The sequence below is a fragment of the Bufo gargarizans genome, chromosome 5, assembly GCF_014858855.1.
Source record: "Bufo gargarizans isolate SCDJY-AF-19 chromosome 5, ASM1485885v1, whole genome shotgun sequence".
NCBI classification, from domain to species: domain Eukaryota; kingdom Metazoa; phylum Chordata; class Amphibia; order Anura; family Bufonidae; genus Bufo; species Bufo gargarizans.
The window spans coordinates 440041880-440061227 of NC_058084.1; the positions used below are offsets into that span (position 1 = coordinate 440041880).

The 19348-nt window shown below is 44.0% G+C and overlaps 1 protein-coding gene across 2 annotated transcripts in view; it reads left to right on the forward strand.

Moving 5' to 3' along the window:
* Window positions 1-18665, forward strand: part of PLXDC2 (plexin domain containing 2) — a 319079-nt gene extending 300414 nt beyond the window's left edge. For both annotated transcript variants that reach the window (XM_044293433.1, XM_044293434.1), the window contains one exon: window positions 16270-18665. In XM_044293433.1, the coding sequence (XP_044149368.1) occupies window positions 16270-16386 (117 nt within the window). In that variant the 3' untranslated portion in view covers window positions 16387-18665. The remainder of the gene's footprint in view (window positions 1-16269) is intronic.
* Window positions 18666-19348: the final 683 nt, after the last annotated feature.

Here is a 19348-nt window from a genome sequence, read left to right on the forward strand (position 1 = left end):
GAAAATAAGGAGGTTGAATGGAGCAGCAGTTGAGCTGACCCAGCATGTTGGGCATGTCCTTGTTGGTTTTTCTTAGTAATCAAGATTAATAATCTGCTGCTCCAAGTCAGGATCTTTCAGGCACCAGCTGTGACAGACCAGAACCAATTGTATATTATAGAAAAATAGCACAAAGTTAAAGTAAAAGCAGAACAAAACGCCTGAGAGTGGAAAACCCCTTCCACGATCCAAAGTGCTGTACCAGGCTGGACATTTTATTAACCCTCATCATATGAAAGCCTAGAAGTCAAGGGTCTCCTATAGAGTTGAGCGAACACCTGGATGTTCGGGTTCGAGAAGTTCGGCCGAACATCCCGGAAATGTTCGGGTTCGGGATCCGAACCCGATCCGAACTTCGTCCCGAACCCGAACCCCATTGAAGTCAATGGGGACCCGAACTTTTCGGCACTAAAACGGCTGTAAAACAGCCCAGGAAAGGGCTAGAGGGCTGCAAAAGGCAGCAACATGTAGGTAAATCCCCTGCAAACAAATGTGGATAGGGAAATTAATTAAAATAAAAATTAAATAAATAAAAATTAACCAAAATCAATTGGAGAGAGGTTCCATAGCAGAGAATCTGGCTTCCCGTCACCCACCACTGGAACAGTCCATTCTCAGATATTTAGGCCCCGGCACCCAGGCAGAGGAGAGAGGTCCCGTAACAGACAATCTGGCTTCATGTCAGCAGAGAATCAGTCTTCATGTCATAGCAGAGAATCAGGCTTCACGTCACCCACCACTGTAATAGTCCATTTTCATAAATTTAGGCCCAGCACCCAGGCAGAGGAGAGAGGTCCCGTAACAGACAATCTGGCTTCATGTCAGCAGAGAATCAGTCTTCATATCATAGCAGAGAATCAGGCTTCACGTCACCCACCACTGCAACAGTCCATTGTCATAAATTCAGGCCCAGCACCCAGGCAGAGGAGAGAGGTCCCGTAACAGACAATCTGGCTTCATGTCAGCAGAGAATCAGTCTGCATGTCATAGCAGAGAATGAGGCTTCACGTCACCCACCACTGCAACAGTCCATTTTCATAAATTTAGGCCCAGCACCCAGGCAGAGGAGAGAGGTCCCGTAACAGAGGATCTGGCTTCATGTCACCAGAGAATCAGTCTGCATGTCATAGCAGAGAATCAGGCTTCACGTCACCCACCACTGCAACAGTCCATTTTCATAAATTTAGGCCCAGCACCCAGGCAGAGGAGAGAGGTCCCGTAACAGAGGATCTGGCTTCATGTCACCAGAGAATCAGTCTGCATGTCATAGCAGAGAATGAGGCTTCACGTCAGCCACCACTGCAACAATCCATTGGCATATATTTAGGCCTAGCACACAGGCAGAGGAGAGGTTCATTCAACTTTGGGTAGCCTTGCAATATAATGGTAAAATGAAAATAAAAATAGGATTGAATGAGGAAGTGCCCTGGAGTCCAATAATATATGGTTATGGGGAGGTAGTTAATGTCTAATCTGGACAAGGGACGGACAGGTCCTGTGGGATCCATGCCTGGTTCATTTTTATGAACGTCAGCTTGTCCACATTGGCTGTAGACAGGCGGCTGCGTTTGTCTGTAATGACGCCCCCTGCCGTGCTGAATACACGTTCAGACAAAACGCTGGCTGCCGGGCAGGCCAGCACCTCCAAGGCATAAAAGGCTAGCTCTGGCCACGTGGACAATTTAGAGACCCAGAAGTTGAATGGGGCCGAACCATCAGTCAGTACGTGGAGGGGTGTGCACACGTACTGTTCCACCATGTTAGTGAAATGTTGCCTCCTGCTAACACGTTGCGTATCAGGTGGTGGTGCAGTTAGCTGTGGCGTGTTGACAAAAGTTTTCCACATCTCTGCCATGCTAACCCTGCCCTCAGAGGAGCTGGCCGTGACACAGCTGCCTTGGCGACCTCTTGCTCCTCCTCTGCCTTGGCCTTGGGCTTCCACTTGTTCCCCTGTGACATTTGGGAATGCTCTCAGTAGCGCGTCTACCAACGTGCGCTTGTACTCGCGCATCTTCCTATCACGCTCCAGTGCAGGAAGTAAGGTGGGCACATTGTCTTTGTAGCGTGGATCCAGCAGGGTGGCAACCCAGTAGTCCGCACAGGTTAAAATGTGGGCAACTCTGCTGTCGTTGCGCAGGCACTGCAGCATGTAGTCGCTCATGTGTGCCAGGCTGCCCAGGGGTAAGGACAAGCTGTCCTCTGTGGGAGGCGTATCGTCATCGTCCTGCCTTTCCCCCCAGCCACGCACCAGTGATGGACCCGAGCTGCGTTGGGTGCCACCCCGCTGTGACCATGCTTCATCCTCATCCTCCTCCACCTCCTCCTCATCCTCGTCCTCCTCGTCCTCCAGTAGTGGGCCCTGGCTGGCCACATTTGTACCTGGCCTCTGCTGTTGCCAAAAACCTCCCTCTGAGTCACTTCGAAGAGACTGGCCTGAAAGTGCTAAAAATGACCCCTCTTCCTCCTCCTCCTCCTCCTCCTCCTGGGCCACCTCCTCTTCCATCATCGCCCTAAGTGTTTTCTCAAGGAGACATAGAAGTGGTATTGTAACGCTGATAACGGTGTCATCGCCACTGGCCATGTTGGTGGAGTACTCGAAACAGCGCAACAGGGCACACAGGTCTCGCATGGAGGCCCAGTCATTGGTGGTGAAGTGGTGCTGTTCTGTAGTGCGACTGACCCGTGCGTGCTGCAGCTGAAACTCCACTATGGCCTGCTGCTGCTCGCACAGTCTGTCCAGCATGTGCAAGGTGGAGTTCCACCTGGTGGGCACGTCGCATATGAGGCGGTGAGCGGGAAGGCCGAAGTTACGCTGTAGCGCAGACAGGCGAGCAGCGGCAGGATGTGAACGCCGGAAGCGCGAACAGACGGCCCGCACTTTATGCAGCAGCTCTGACATGTCGGGGTAGTTGTGAATGAACTTCTGCACCACCAAATTCAGCACATGCGCCAAGCAAGGGATGTGCGTCAAATTGGCTAGTCCCAGAGCTGCAACGAGATTTCGCCCATTATCACACACCACCAGGCCGGGCTTGAGGCTCACCGGCAGCAACCACTCGTCGGTCTGTTGTTCAATACCCCGCCACAACTCCTGTGCGGTGTGGGGCCTGTCCCCCAAACATATGAGTTTCAGAATGGCCTGCTGACGTTTACCCCGGGCTGTGCTGAAGTTGGTGGTGAAGGTGTGTGGCTGACTGGATGAGCAGGTGGAAGAAGAGGAGGAGGAAGCCGAGAAGGAGGAGGTGGCAACAGGAGGCAAAGAATGTTGCCCTGCGATCCTTGGCGGCGGCAGGACGTGCGCCAAACAGCTCTCCGCCTGGGGCCCAGCTGCCACTACATTTACCCAGTGTGCAGTTAGGGAGATATAGCGTCCCTGGCCGTGCTTACTGGTCCACGTATCTGTGGTTAGGTGGACCTTGCTACAGATGGCGTTGCGCAGTGCACACTTGATTTTATCGGATACTTGGTTGTGCAGGGAAGGCACGGCTCTCTTGGAGAAGTAGTGCCGGCTGGGAACAACATACTGTGGGACAGCAAGCGACATGAGCTGTTTGAAGCTGTCTGTGTCCACCAGCCTAAATGACAGCATTTCATAGGCCAGTAGTTTAGAAATGCTGGCATTCATGGCCAGGGATCGAGGGTGGCTAGGTGGGAATTTACGCTTTCTATCAAATGTTTGTGAGATGGAGAGCTGAACGCTGGCGTGTGACATGGTTGAGACGCTTGGTGACGGAGGTGGTGGTGGTGGTGTTGGTGGTACATCCCCTGTTTGCTGGGCGGCAGGTGCCAACGTTCCTCCAGAGGCGGAGGAAGAGGCCGAGGCGGCAGCAGCAGAATAGGCCGAGGCGGCAGCAGCAGAAGAGGTAGCAGGGGGAGCCTGAGTGACTTCCTTGGTTTTAAGGTGTTTACTCCACTGCAGTTCATGCTTTGCATGCAGGTGCCTGGTCATGCAGGTTGTGCTCAGGTTCAGAACGTTAATGCCTCGCTTCAGGCTCTGATGGCACAGCGTGCAAACCACTCGGGTCTTGTCGTCAGCACATTGTTTGAAGAAGTGCCATGCCAGGGAACTCCTTGAAGCTGCCTTTGGGGTGCTCGGTCCCAGATGGCGGCGGTCAGTAGCAGGCGGAGTCTCTTGGCGGCGGGTGTTCTGCTTTTGCCCACTGCTCCCTCTTTTGCTACGCTGTTGGCTCGGTCTCACCACTGCCTCTTCCTCCGAACTGTGAAAGTCAGTGGCACGACCTTCATTCCATGTGGGGTCTAGGACCTCATCGTCCCCTGCATCGTCTTCCACCCAGTCTTGATCCCTGACCTCCTGTTCAGTCTGCACACTGCAGAAAGACGCAGCAGTTGGCACCTGTGTTTCGTCATCATCAGAGACATGCTGAGGTGGTATTCCCATGTCCTCATCATCAGGAAACATAAGTGGTTGTGCGTCAGTGCATTCTATGTCTTTCACCGCTGGGGAAGGGCTAGGTGGATGCCCTTGGGAAACCCTGCCAGCGGAGTCTTCAAACAGCATAAGAGACTGCTGCATAACTTGAGGCTGAGACAGTTTCCCTGGTATGCATGGGGGTGATGTGACAGACTGATGGGGTTGGTTTTCAGGCGCCATCTGTGCGCTTTCTGCAGAAGACTGGGTGGGAGATAATGTGAACGTGCTGGATCCACTGTCGGCCACCCAATTGACTAATGCCTGTACCTGCTCAGGCCTTACCATCCTTAGAACGGCATTGGGCCCCACCATATATCGCTGTAAATTCTGGCGGCTACTGGGACCTGAGGTAGTTGGTACACTAGGACGTGTGGATGTGGCAGAACGGCCACGTCCTCTCCCAGCACCAGAGGGTCCACTAACACCACCACGACCATGTCCACGTCCGCGTCCCTTACTAGATGTTTTTCTCATTGTTATGGTTCACCACAACAACAAATATATTATTTGGCCCAATGTATTGTATTCAAATTCAGCGGGATATAAATTTGAGGCCTAGTATTTAGGCGCTGGGTGACCGGTATGGATTTAGTGACAGAATTAGACTTGGAAATGCACAGAAGCGTGTGTGTGAAGTTATTCTGAATGACCCAATGTGCACCTTGAATATTATATACCCTTTTTGGGATAGATTTCAAATAGCTCTGATATAGCAGGAACCACTAAATTATGAAATTGCTAAATTGGGAATTGTACTTCAACCCAGAACAAAAAATGTGCTTTGACGGGCACTAAATAACTTTCCCAGCTACAACAGGACAGCGGTAACGAGAGATTTAGAGGGATTTAAATTTGAGGCCTAGTATTTAGGCGCTGGGTCACCGGTATGGATTTAGTGACAGAATTAGACTTGGAAATGCACAGAAGCGTGTGTGTGAAGTTATTCTGAATGACCCTATGTGCACCTTCAATATTATATACCCTTTTAGGGATAGATTTCAAATAGCTCTGATATAGCAGAAACCACTAAATTATGAAATTGCTAAATTGGGAATTGTACTTCAACCCAGAACAAAAAATGTGCTTTGACGGACACTAAATATCTTGCCCAGCAACAACAGTACAGCGGTGGGTAACGAGAGATTTAGAGGGATTTAAATTTGAGGCCTAGTATTTAGGCGCTGGGTCACCGGTATGGATTTAGTGACAGAATTAGACTTGGAAATGCACAGAAGCGTGTGTGTGAAGTTATTCTGAATGACCCAATGTGCACCTTCAATATTATATACCCTTTTAGGGATAGATTTCAAATAGCTCTGATATAGCAGAAACCACTAAATTATGAAATTGCTAAATTGGGAATTGTACTTCAACCCAGAACAAAAAATGTGCTTTGACGGACACTAAATATCTTGCCCAGCAACAACAGTACAGCGGTGGGTAACGAGAGATTTAGAGGGATTTAAATTTGAGGCCTAGTATTTAGGCGCTGGGTCACCGGTATGGATTTAGTGACAGAATTAGACTTGGAAATGCACAGAAGCGTGTGTGTGAAGTTATTCTGAATGACCCTATGTGCACCTTCAATATTATATACCCTTTTAGGGATAGATTTCAAATAGCTCTGATATAGCAGAAACCACTAAATTATGAAATTGCTAAATTGGGAATTGTACTTCAACCCAGAACAAAAAATGTGCTTTGACGGACACTAAATATCTTGCCCAGCAACAACAGTACAGCGGTGGGTAACGAGAGATTTAGAGGGATTTAAATTTGAGGCCTAGTATTTAGGCGCTGGGTCACCGGTATGGATTTAGTGACAGAATTAGACTTGGAAATGCACAGAAGCGTGTGTGTGAAGTTATTCTGAATGACCCAATGTGCACCTTCAATATTATATACCCTTTTAGGGATAGATTTCAAATAGCTCTGATATAGCAGAAACCACTAAATTATGAAATTGCTAAATTGGGAATTGTACTTCAACCCAGAACAAAAAATGTGCTTTGACGGACACTAAATATCTTGCCCAGCAACAACAGTACAGCGGTAACGAGAGATTTAGAGGGATTTAAATTTGAGGCCTAGTATTTAGGCGCTGGGTGACAGGTATGGGTTTAGTGACAGAATTAGACTTGGAAATGCACAGAAGCGTGTGTGTGAAGTTATTCTGAATGACCCAATGTGCACCTTCAATATTATATACCCTTTTAGGGATAGATTTCAAATAGCTCTGATATAGCAGAAACCACTAAATTATGAAATTGCTAAATTGGGAATTGTACTTCAACCCAGAACAAAAAATGTGCTTTGACGGACACTAAATATCTTGCCCAGCAACAACAGTACAGCGGTAACGAGAGATTTAGAGGGATTTAAATTTGAGGCCTAGTATTTAGGCGCTGGGTGACAGGTATGGGTTTAGTGACAGAATTAGACTTGGAAATACACAGTAGCGGGTGTGTGTGAAGTTATTCTGAATGACCCAATGTGCACCTTCAATATTATATACCCTTTTTGGGATAGATTTCAAATAGCTCTGATATAGCAGGAACCACTAAATTATGAAATTGCTAAATTGGGAATTGTACTTCAACCCAGAACAAAAAATGTGCTTTGACGGACACTAAATATCTTGCCCAGCAACAACAGTACAGCGGTAACGAGAGATTTAGCGGGATATAAATTTGAGGCCTAGTATTTAGGCGCTGGGTCACCGGTATGGATTTAGTGACAGAATTAGACTTGGAAATGCACAGAAGCGTGTGTGTGAAGTTATTCTGAATGACCCTATGTGCACCTTCAATATTATATACCCTTTTAGGGATAGATTTCAAATAGCTCTGATATAGCAGAAACCACTAAATTATGAAATTGCTAAATTGGGAATTGTACTTCAACCCAGAACAAAAAATGTGCTTTGACGGACACTAAATATCTTGCCCAGCAACAACAGTACAGCGGTGGGTAACGAGAGATTTAGAGGGATTTAAATTTGAGGCCTAGTATTTAGGCGCTGGGTCACCGGTATGGATTTAGTGACAGAATTAGACTTGGAAATGCACAGAAGCGTGTGTGTGAAGTTATTCTGAATGACCCAATGTGCACCTTCAATATTATATACCCTTTTAGGGATAGATTTCAAATAGCTCTGATATAGCAGAAACCACTAAATTATGAAATTGCTAAATTGGGAATTGTACTTCAACCCAGAACAAAAAATGTGCTTTGACGGACACTAAATATCTTGCCCAGCAACAACAGTACAGCGGTAACGAGAGATTTAGAGGGATTTAAATTTGAGGCCTAGTATTTAGGCGCTGGGTGACAGGTATGGGTTTAGTGACAGAATTAGACTTGGAAATACACAGTAGCGGGTGTGTGTGAAGTTATTCTGAATGACCCAATGTGCACCTTCAATATTATATACCCTTTTAGGGATAGATTCCAAATAGCTCTGATATAGCAGGAACCACTAAATTATGAAATTGCTAAATTGGGAATTGTACTTCAACCCAGAACAAGAAATGTGCTTTGACGGACACTAAATATCTTGCCCAGCAACAACAGTACAGCGGTAACGAGAGATTTAGAGGGATTTAAATTTGAGGCCTAGTATTTAGGCGCTGGGTGACAGGTATGGGTTTAGTGACAGAATTAGACTTGGAAATACACAGTAGCGGGTGTGTGTGAAGTTATTCTGAATGACCCAATGTGCACCTTCAATATTATATACCCTTTTTGGGATAGATTTCAAATAGCTCTGATATAGCAGGAACCACTAAATTATGAAATTGCTAAATTGGGAATTGTATTTCAACCCAGAACAAGAAATGTGCTTGAACGGACACTAAATAACTCGCCCAGCTACAGCACTAGGGACAGATTTAGCTGGATATAAATTTGAGGCCTAGTATTTAGGCGCTGGGTGACCGGTATGGATTTAGTGACAGAATTAGACTGGGATATGGCCAAAAAATAAACAGACTATTGCTGGTTAAATGCACTTGGTGTGACAGCTTCACCCTGATGTAGGCTTTAGCCAAAAAACAACCACACCATTGAGGGTTAAATGCACTTGGTGACAGGCGCAGCTTGCCCCTGATTTTGTATATGGCCAAAAAATGAACAGACTATTGCTGGTTAAATGCACTTGGTGTGACAGCTTCACCCTGATGTAGGCTTTAGCCAAAAAACAACCACACCATTGAGGGTTAAATGCACTTGGTGACAGGCGCAGCTTGCCCCTGATTTTGTATATGGCCAAAAAATGAACAGACTATTGCTGGTTAAATGCACTTGGTGTCACAGCTTCACCCTGATGTAGGCTTTAGCCAAAAAACAACCACACCATTGAGGGTTAAATGCACTTGGTGACAGGCGCAGCTTGCCCCTGATTTTGTATATGGCCAAAAAATGAACAGACTATTGCTGGTTAAATGCACTTGGTGTGACAGCTTCACCCTGATGTAGGCTTTAGCCAAAAAACAACCACACCATTGAGGGTTAAATGCACTTGGTCGCAGCTTGTGCTGGCGCACCACAAGACACAAAATGGCCGCCGATCACCCCAGAAAAATGAGACTGACAAACGGTCTGTGCAGCCTAAAAACAGTGAGCAATTGAGGATCAGCAGCTCAATGATCCACAGCTGCAGATCGATCAGTTAATCAAGTCCTTTGGAGGAGTTAATCTGCCTAATCTCGCCCTACTGTCGCAGCCGCAACCTCTCCCTACGCTAATCAGAGCAGAGTGACGGGCGGCGCTATGTGACTCCAGCTTAAATAGAGGCTGGGTCACATGGTGCTCTGGCCAATCACAGCCATGCCAATAGTAGGCATGGCTGTGATGGCCTCTTGGGGCAAGTAGTATGACGCTTGTTGATTGGCTGCTTTGCAGCCTTTCAAAAAGCGCCAAGAAAGCGTCACAAAAGCGCCAAGAAAGCGACGAACACCGAACCCGAACCCGGACTTTTACGAAAATGTCCGGGTTCGGGTCCGTGTCACGGACACCCCAAAATTCGGTACGAACCCGAACTATACAGTTCGAGTTCGCTCATCCCTAGTCTCCTAATTTAAACAACCATGTGGCAACTACATCTTCTTAGATGAACATAGAATCTCAATTTTTCTGTGTCAGAGCTCCATATTTTCTGCTTCCTTTCACATAGCCATTGAATGAAAATATAAAATTCTGCTTTTCTGCATCTAACTTTAGAGGGCGCACACTGTGTACAGTTTTCTAGACTACCCACTGAATGTGGCAACCTATCAACTCCATTTTGCAATCCTTTCTGAGTTGTGACAGACACACTGATGTCCAGGGACAGGCACAGCTACAAATGAGCCTCTATGCTCTAAGCTAAAGCTAAAAAAATTATACAGAGTCCTTTAAAAACAGATATACACCACTTTTGTGATGTATATCTGGCACAGATTCATGTTGCGTCAAAATCGGTGACTTTTTCCCCACTCACGCCAGTTCCATGGCGTGGGCGGGAAAGGGGACGGGCCGGCAGACACATCTCATTCATCATTTTCTACGCCTGATTTACATGTAGAAAATGGTCTAAATGTGAGACAGCAAGGAAGTTGTCTTACATTTAGAATTGGCGGTTGATACGCTGAAGGTATGTAGAGGCCGGCGCCTCTACATAACTTCGGCGATCCACAGGCACTTATTAAGACTGGTGTCTAACCTTCCAGTCTTAATAAATGTTCCCCATAGTAGGGACTAGAGACATGAGGTTTACACATTACATTACATAGCCTAACTGTTTCCTGACTTACAGTATATTGTCAGAGGAAGCAAGGAATAGTCGCGTATTGCTTCCCCCTCCGTATGGCATTCAATAAGGTTGCTTGCCCATTCCAAGCATAACTGTCTTTGAGTTGACATGGTTGAGTTGAGAAGAAACCAAATGTTCAGAGTAAACAATTTAGATATTTCTTACTCGTATGCACCTCCTTAACCTTTCTTGGGGCCATCATTTTATCCATATTACTCTAGGTACTTCCATGTTCTGCATGCCAGGTCCCTTTGATAAATACATCCATGATACCCATGAGAACCTCATATAAAACCTGTTTGTCTTGATCTCAAATGATATCCGAGTCTTCTATGTGCTGTCTAAATTGTTAATCCGGTAAACATATATTCCTACGCTGGCTTCTCAGATGGCACAATATATTGAAACATGTTTCTTTCATGAACATGAGATGATTCAGATCTGTCTTTTGCTGGATAAAGGTTTTCTACCTGACTTTACAATGACTTATTAAATATCTGTCAGATCTTAGAAAGAAGGATGACCTTGTGCAGAATGCTGATCATGCTGCACTCCCGAGACCTCGAGCGGTGTCTCACGATTTGCCAGATAATCCTCTTTTTACTGTATCTTTAGACTCACAAGTACTAAATCTACAGTATTTTATTGAAAAAGAGCCCGTTACCTCTGACATAAGGGATTTGCATAATACCTTGTTTAAGAGAGCAGAATGCTTTAGGAGTACAAAAAATATGGAATTATATATTGATTTGCATTTGAAGTCACAATTTATTTTTGACGTGTGCTTGTTTCCTCTCTTATTTCTTTCACATATTGTTCTCTACCGAACCCCACAAGATTCATCCTCCTATCTTATCCTATAATGGCTCCATTGCTTGAATTTACACTCTTTTTTTTATGATGGGAACTCCTGAATTTTGTTCCATCCTAGGGGGATCCATGCTCTTAGTATTACCTCAGTGAACTATGGGAAAAGTAAAGCATTTAAATGCTATATTTTCTGCACAAGATTTGAAGATTGGTTTGCCCCCTCAATGGCAACAGTTGGTCCCTGTTTCAGCTCTTGTCACGGCTGCCTTCTTCAGAACCCATGAGCAGGCTTCATAGGAGAGTGTCTTCATGCAAATGCACACAGGAGATAAATATTCAAGAGCTGATAAAACTCTATTTAAACTTTTATTATTAAGCAGACTCAATCTTATATTGTATTAGATACAAGGGGAGAAAAGACCAGAAATGAATCGCACCTCCACTGCTATGCTTTGATCTCATCCCTTCTACTATTGGAGGAGACAGCACTCAATAGCGCATGTGTACCACCTCGTATGCTACACGCTAAATGAGGCATTAGTGTACATTTTGATCAAAAGGCATAAGCCCATTCACCATGCCAAGGTTGCCTCTACGAGAGGGGTCCTAACCTAACATTGGCGTAGCGCTGCACGGCGACCACCGCCGCTGCGGCGCCATCCCGGCCGACGGCGGGACCCAGCAGCCAAACAGCACCCCTGCTGCCTGACCATGCCATACCTAGCACTGGGCCCCACCAACCAGCCAGAAAAACAGCACAGTGGCCCCCGTGCAGCACCGCACCATGTGAACAGTTGTCAAAGCTTACCTCTTCTGAAGCTCACAGGAACTCCAACTGAGAGCATGGTAGGCTAATTTAACCCCTACTGCAGAATACTAGGCTAATTAAAATCACCTGGCGTATGGAAGAAGTGCTGATCCAGGGACACAATTTCTATATTAGATACAAGAGGAGAAAAGACCAGAAATGAATCGCACCTCCACTGCTATGCTTTGATCTCATCCCTTCTACTATTGCAGGAGACAGCACTCAATAGCGCATGTGTACCACCTCCTATGCTAATCTTATATTGTATATTCAGGAATATGGTCAGCAAATCATCAATATATTATATGTTGAGATTCAACCCCTCCCCCCTATAACATTGAGATCTAAAGGACTGGTAGGCAGACTAGTAGTAGACTTCTTAAAGGTCTTTGGAGACTCCCAGGAAAAACATGTGTGGGTGCACCTATCTTATTTTTAGAATGAAGAGGAGAAATAATAGCACAAAAAAATCTAAGTCACATATAAAAGATGAAAATTATTCAGTTACAAAAATAATACAATTAGAATAATAGCTATTAAAATGTCAAAACTATGCACAAAAAAGTGTACTGTGTAATGTCCAAGAAGGATACTGAAATCCTCTATGTATAGTGGAGGTCCTGTGGAGTATCCAAAAACAAAGGATCGACTCCGGCTTCTGACGTGTAAAAATAATAGGTTCTTTATTGGCTTCCAAAATTTAAGATCCGACATACATCACATGGAAAGACAAGTTGTAGTTGTGACGCGTTTCGGGCTATGGTATTGAGCCCTTCATCAAGACAATACAACATGCACTAAAAGCAAGTACTCATATACAACACAGGTACATTCCTCCTCCTTTTTCGATTGGCTGAAGGTCACACCCCCAGCCCAGGTGTTCCTGGGTTAGGTGAGAGAATCAGCCAGGGAAAATATAGGAGGGGGAGGCAATGAATTTGGCATCATGAATTGAAAGTCACAGACTGATGAACTACATATATTGCAATGTTAAAGAGGACCTTTCACTACTCTACAAACTAAAAACTAACTAGATCAGTGGGCAGAGCGGCACCCAGGGGTCCCCCTGCACTTACTAGTAAGTCTGGGCGCCGCTCCGTTCGCCCGGTATAGGCTCCGGTGTCTGCGCTCCCTCTGACTGATTTTTTGTAGGAGGCGTGTCCCTTGCTGTAGTGCTGGCCAATCGCAGCGCACAGCTCATAGCCTGGGTATGAGCTGTGCGCTGCGATTGGCCAGCGCTGCAGCAAGGGACACGCCTCCTACAAGAAATCAGTCAGATGGAGCGCAGACACCGGAGCCTATACCGGGCGAACGGAGCGGCGCCCAGACTTACTAGTAAGTGCAGGGGGACCCCTGGGCGCCGCTCTGCCCACTGATCTAGTTAGTTTTTAGTTTGTAGAGTAGTGAAAGGTCCTCTTTAAGTCATATTTTCTGTTTAAACCCTTCGGTGTACAGGTATCCAAAATAAACATCCAAAATGTTTCTCTGCTTAATAACTTCTGTTTACGATCGCCTCCTCTAATAGGTGCGGAGACAACCTCCACGCCCTGCACAGAAAACGCAGAGGTGTCGCCTTTATGAACAGTGGCAAAATGCATAGTTGCTGCTGAAACATTCCGGGACATAAAATGAGGGACATCACTTAAATGCTTCCTTATAAGAACTTTTTAATCATTTGTGGTACAGCCCACGTATTGCAACCTACAAATTTTGCATGTTATAACATATATTACGTGGTCTGTATTGCAATTTATATACTGCTTCAACACATGTCTATTATTATTAGCCATAGATATGACCTCTTTCGAGATACACATGTGTTGACAGCAGATACCTGTACACCGAAGGGTTTAAACAGAAAATATGACTTAACATTGCAATATATGTAGTTCATCAGTCTGTGACTTTCAATTCATGATGCCAAATTCATTGCCTCCCCCTCCTATCTTTTCCCTGGCTGATTCTCTCACCTAACCCAGGAACACCTGGGCTGGGGGTGTGACCTTCAGCCAATCTAAAAAGGAGGAGGAATGTACCTGTGTTGTATATAAGTACTTGCTTTTAGTGCATGTTGTATTGTCTTGATGAAGGGCTCAATACCATAGCCCGAAACGCGTCACAACTACAACTTGTCTTTCCATGTGAAGTATGTCGGATCTTAAATTTTGGAAGCCAATAAAGAACCTATTATTTTTACACGTCAGAAGCTGGAGTCGATCCTTTGTTTTTGGACATTTCAAATGGGGCTGGGTTCAAGCCCTATCCTCCGTGCTTCACAGGGGTGATCTGAGGTGAGAGCTGCAATCTTCTGTCCTGGGAAGTATGCACCTTTGTCTTCTCTATATTTAAATAAGCACTCAGGGGGAGGGGGGGGGGGATATATATCATATATCATATCTAATATATAAGATCTGCTATTCATTTTCATATCAGTGGAATTCTTCTTTACTTCAGCTCTGTTCTTTTGCCATAGCGTGTTACCCTCACCCTGAATCTTTGCTTCATACAGTGTCTTCAGTATGGACCTGAATTCAGTCTCTCTGTCCAAGCCTATAAATCTCATAGGCTTCCACAGAGGTATCGACTTTCATTCCATAACAAAGGCTGTCAATCATTCAAATAAACCAGATCGCCAATCACATGATAAAACCAAAAGAGTGGAGCTGGTCATTCAAGAAATAAGCCACCAGTAAGAAAATTAACTGCAAATCAATTTATCAGATCTTTATTATAAACAGAGTATTTCTTTAGCCTTTATCTATCAGTAAGTCTTACTCTTTATAGGCAGAATACATATAAGACAGTTGAACATACCCATACAGAACACGTTAGCTGTTTTACTGTGAATTCTGAGATTCTGAAATAAAATAGGCTTGACAAGGCTTAGGTGCATAAAAAGTTTGCTAAAGTATGATAAACTACATAAAAAATATAAAAAACAAAAAAATTAGTGGCAATTCTGGAGGAGCTGCTCAGCCCATGACACTGTAGCGTGTCTTTAGTTAGGGGAGCAGCCCGACCGCATGTGGACCGCAGTAATCGACTAACCCCAGCAAAATATGCATACAATGGAGGATATCGACGCGGTCCACATGCACCACAAGAGCAAACTACACAGAATGTAGCAATCATAGAGAACACACAGAGGGAATGCACCAAACAGATATAACACTGACTATGCTGGCAAGACATAAGTAAAGGTATTAAAAGCTGAGACTTTCGCCAATATGTTCCAGTCATGGAGATATCGGAGCCCACATGCACCACGTCACGGTTTCTCAGTATGGCAAGGGGTCCTAACCACTGCTCTGACTATGGTGTGAACACGGTCTGGGGATGATATAATTCAGCTCACAGCCAAGCTCCCCACAATTGCCCAGCATAAATGCTGTGGTTGTACAATGTGGATGAAGCCAGGCCGTGAGCCACACCCACACCAGACCATGTGAGGGAGGTTACCAGGTGCAAAAAAGTGCTAGAGTGCCAAGTAAAGGCAAACACACTCAAATCTAACAAGACAGAAAATGAAAAACAAAAAAATTAGTGGCAATTCTGGAGGAGCTGCTCAGCCCATGACACTGTGGCGTGTCTTTAGTTAGGGGAGCAGCCCGACCGCATGTGGACCGCAGTAATCGACTAACCCCAGCAAAATATGCATACAATGGAGGATATCGACGCGGTCCACATGCACCACAAGAGCAAACTACACAGAATGTAGCAATCATAGAGAACACACAGAGGGAATGCACCGAACAGATATAACACTGACTATGCTGGCAAGACATAAGTAAAGGTATTAAAAGCTGAGACTTTCGCCAATATGTTCCAGTCATGGAGATATCGGAGCCCACATGCACCACGTCACGGTTTCTCAGTATGGCATTTTTACATAAAAAATATATACAGAATAAAATATACAGAGTAATGTAAGTAGCAGTCACCTAGGCCATGAACAAATGAGCGAGTTACCCCTCGACCAAATCTTAACATGGCATGTGGCAAACACCCATATAATACAAAGAAAGGTGGTAATCACAAAACACGACTTACACTGATTGTGTCCTCTTTGTTACATGGCTAGATGCTTTCTAACTTCTTAGTCCTTCTTAACCTCCTCTAGAGGTCTTTAGTGTGCGTGAACATATACTTATACTTAAAAAATGTAACCTGGCACTACTAACCAACTAATTACAAGGAATTAAAGAGAAAGAACCACTCATAATAAACATTGACACACACTGCCTGTTCCTAGAAGACACATAGGTAATAAAAAAATATAGACTGTCCCTGATGGCTTAGTTGAGGGTACATGGTTCCCATCAAAAGCTTTTCTGATAAGGTACCTAGTGCTGTTACTGTATCTCCTAATTTGCCATTATTTCTTTACAGAGACGCCCAAGCCGGTGGCCAGCAATGAAGTTTAGGAGGGGATCAGGGCATCCTGCATATGCTGAAGTAGAACCTGTTGGAGAAAAAGAAGGCTTCATTGTATCAGAGCAATGCTGAGTTTATCGAACAATGCACCAGTACTGGTTTCTGGTGAAATGACGTTGAATTTTTGCATATATTTTCCAGGAAAAATAATGCTGTCAGCTACCTATCCAGAGACAGAAAGAGTATTTCTCATGATCTCCGATCTAAAAGAAAAATTCCTTTGCTCTGAAGTTCAAATGCTACTCATGGTAGTCTTCCTATTGTGGAATTAAGTAGTACGTCCTGGGCAACCTGGACAACAGTAGTGAATGGACAAGGACTCTTCTACTGGCTTCAGAAGATACTTTCAACAAGAGATCTCTATGGAAAATGTTTGTAAATCTTACTTGGGCAAGTGTTTGTTCAGCTCTAGCAAATGCTATTGAGCAGGCAAAAGCAACATGTTAGCATTGAGGTTTAAGGTGTTCTCGTGCTTCTGGATAAGTGAACCTTTTTACAGACAGTACACATAGACATCAGTGACCCAGATACATGGCCATGACGCAAAAAGTGGTTTATTGCTGTCTACTTAGTATTGTGCTTTATATAAATATTCCAAATGTGGCCAAAGTGATATTCAGTTTTCATTTATTTATATCCAAAAATAAGTACCGGCCTGCGATTACAGTGGTCATTAAAATTCTAGGTGCATTTTTGAATGAGTGTGGGGTTGCAGACAATGGGTAACATTTACAAAGGTTCAAATAATTAGGGGGAATTTATCATCATAAGTGTATTTGAAGTTATTTTTAAGAATGGAGTTGCTATGCTAACCTGCACCAAATTTATGAACATGAGGCATGTTTTCTTTATAAATTCATTTCAAGTGCAATATTGTTGCACCAGTTTCAGTAAAAGTACATCTAGGGGCTACCTGGCGTTGAGTTGCAACTGGCTGCAACTTTATTTGCAATATTTTAAAAGTTGCACTTCATAAATGTGACTTAAAGGGTATGTATACCTATGGGAAACATTTTTTATGATTGCTTTTTACTCATTTTGGGCTAAAAATAATTTTTACAGTTGGTCTTTATTAAAATTGTTTAGCCCCTGTCTCTGTTTAGGCTTGAGATTCTCTAGTGGCATGTTCTGAGTGTTTACTTTATCTCTGGCCTCCTAAACACTCATCATAGCTCTATTCTTATCTTAGTGATAAGAATGTGGCTTAAAAAAGTGTTTAGAACCTTTTAGTAATTTATAGATAATGTTTATTAGATGACCGGCAGTTAACCCTTTGTGACAGAAGGTCTTAATATTTTTAATAAAGACCAATTGAAGAAAAAAATTGTAGCCCAAAATGAGTAAAATGCTATTATTTTAAAAGAAAGTTGCCTCAGAATGTGTACATAGCCTTTAAATGTGATCTACTGAAAAAAACTGACCAACTTCTTACTCCACTTCTGAAAAAATGCAAAGGCGCAGCTCACCAAAAGCTACATCACTTGCGATATTTTTAACGCCACAAAACAAGTACAGCAGAAATGATAAATGCCTCCCTTAGGCTACCGGCACACTGGTGCAGGTTTACAAACAGAAAATCTGCACTGATTTCTGTGCGTATTTCAGTGTGTTTCCGTATGTTTTACTTGGTGCTGATTTGATGCGGTTTTGGTGCAGATCTCACCTTTTGCATTGAAAATCCGCACAAAGAATTGACATACTTCGGATTTCAAAATCCACATGCAATAAAAAAGCAACATGTACATGAGATTTATGTGATCTCATACAATTTGCAGCATTTTTTCTGTGCAGATTTTCACGTTTAATCCGCAACGTGTGCAGGCAGCCTTAGTGTCAGCCATTGGCTGCATGGTGACCTTTTGGGTAAGGTGTTATCCATGGTTCTGAAAAAGATTCTCTGGCTAGAGGATGTAAATTGCTGCATTGCAGATGACAACATGGGTTAAATAAGGCAAAATAATTGATGTCATATTAGAATGCTCTCCTTGGGAAGAAGAAAATTGGTTGCTTGCACACGTATTCATCCCAGCAAGCTTCTATCTATCTAGATACAGCCAAACAGCTCTCTAGTACTTTATATTATCTGAACGCGATGGGCCAGACTTTGGCCTATTGTTTTCTTACAAAAGCTCCATAAATTGTTCACGATGCATGCTGTGTAGTAGAAACTGTTCCCCAGAAACAATAAAAATACATGTAGAAGTACAGTATATTGAGTATACACTTTTACTGCAGTCATTATCTGAAATATAAAATCAACTCAGCTGGCCTTTGCAAATGTTGCCCAAAGTCTTCTCAGGAACATTTCTAGAAATGCTATGTCTTCAACAGATCAACTTATAATAATAAACATGGTGTAAACATACAGAAGCCTGCGTTGTCTATTCGCCATGGTGTTACAGACTGCACCGAGGTACCATCTGTTTGCTAGGGTTTGTATGAGTGTCATATAGGCTTATTGATCATGAATTCATGGAAGGGCAGCGAGAGAGCATAAAATGTTACTGTTCATAACTGAATGGGTCAATGGCCGATATTGTGCATGAAGCAGAATATACTGTGAAATAGCATTTTTTTTCATCTTAGGCTACTTTCACACTTGCGTTGTTAATTCCGGTATTGAGATACGGCAGATGATCTCAATACCGGAATTGAACGGATCAATTTGCATCTGTCTCGTTAAGATGCAGTTGCGTGAAATCAAAATGGAAAAAAACGGATCCGTCACTAAACACATTGAAAGTCAATGGGTGACGGATTCAGTATTTTAGGCTCCTAAAAAAAATCACATCTGTCACCATTGACTTACATTGTTTTCAGTGCCTTGTCCGTTTGTTTTCTGTTTTATGACCGGACACAAAACCGCAGCTTGCATCGGTTTTGTCTCCGGTCACAAAACGCAATGCATGATGACCAAACGGAAAAGTTTTTTCTGATATTGAGATCCTCTGTCGGATCTCAATACTGGAAAACAACAACGCAAGTGTGAAAGTAGCCTTAGGCTAGCTCCACACTAGCAGTAGACATCTCCGGC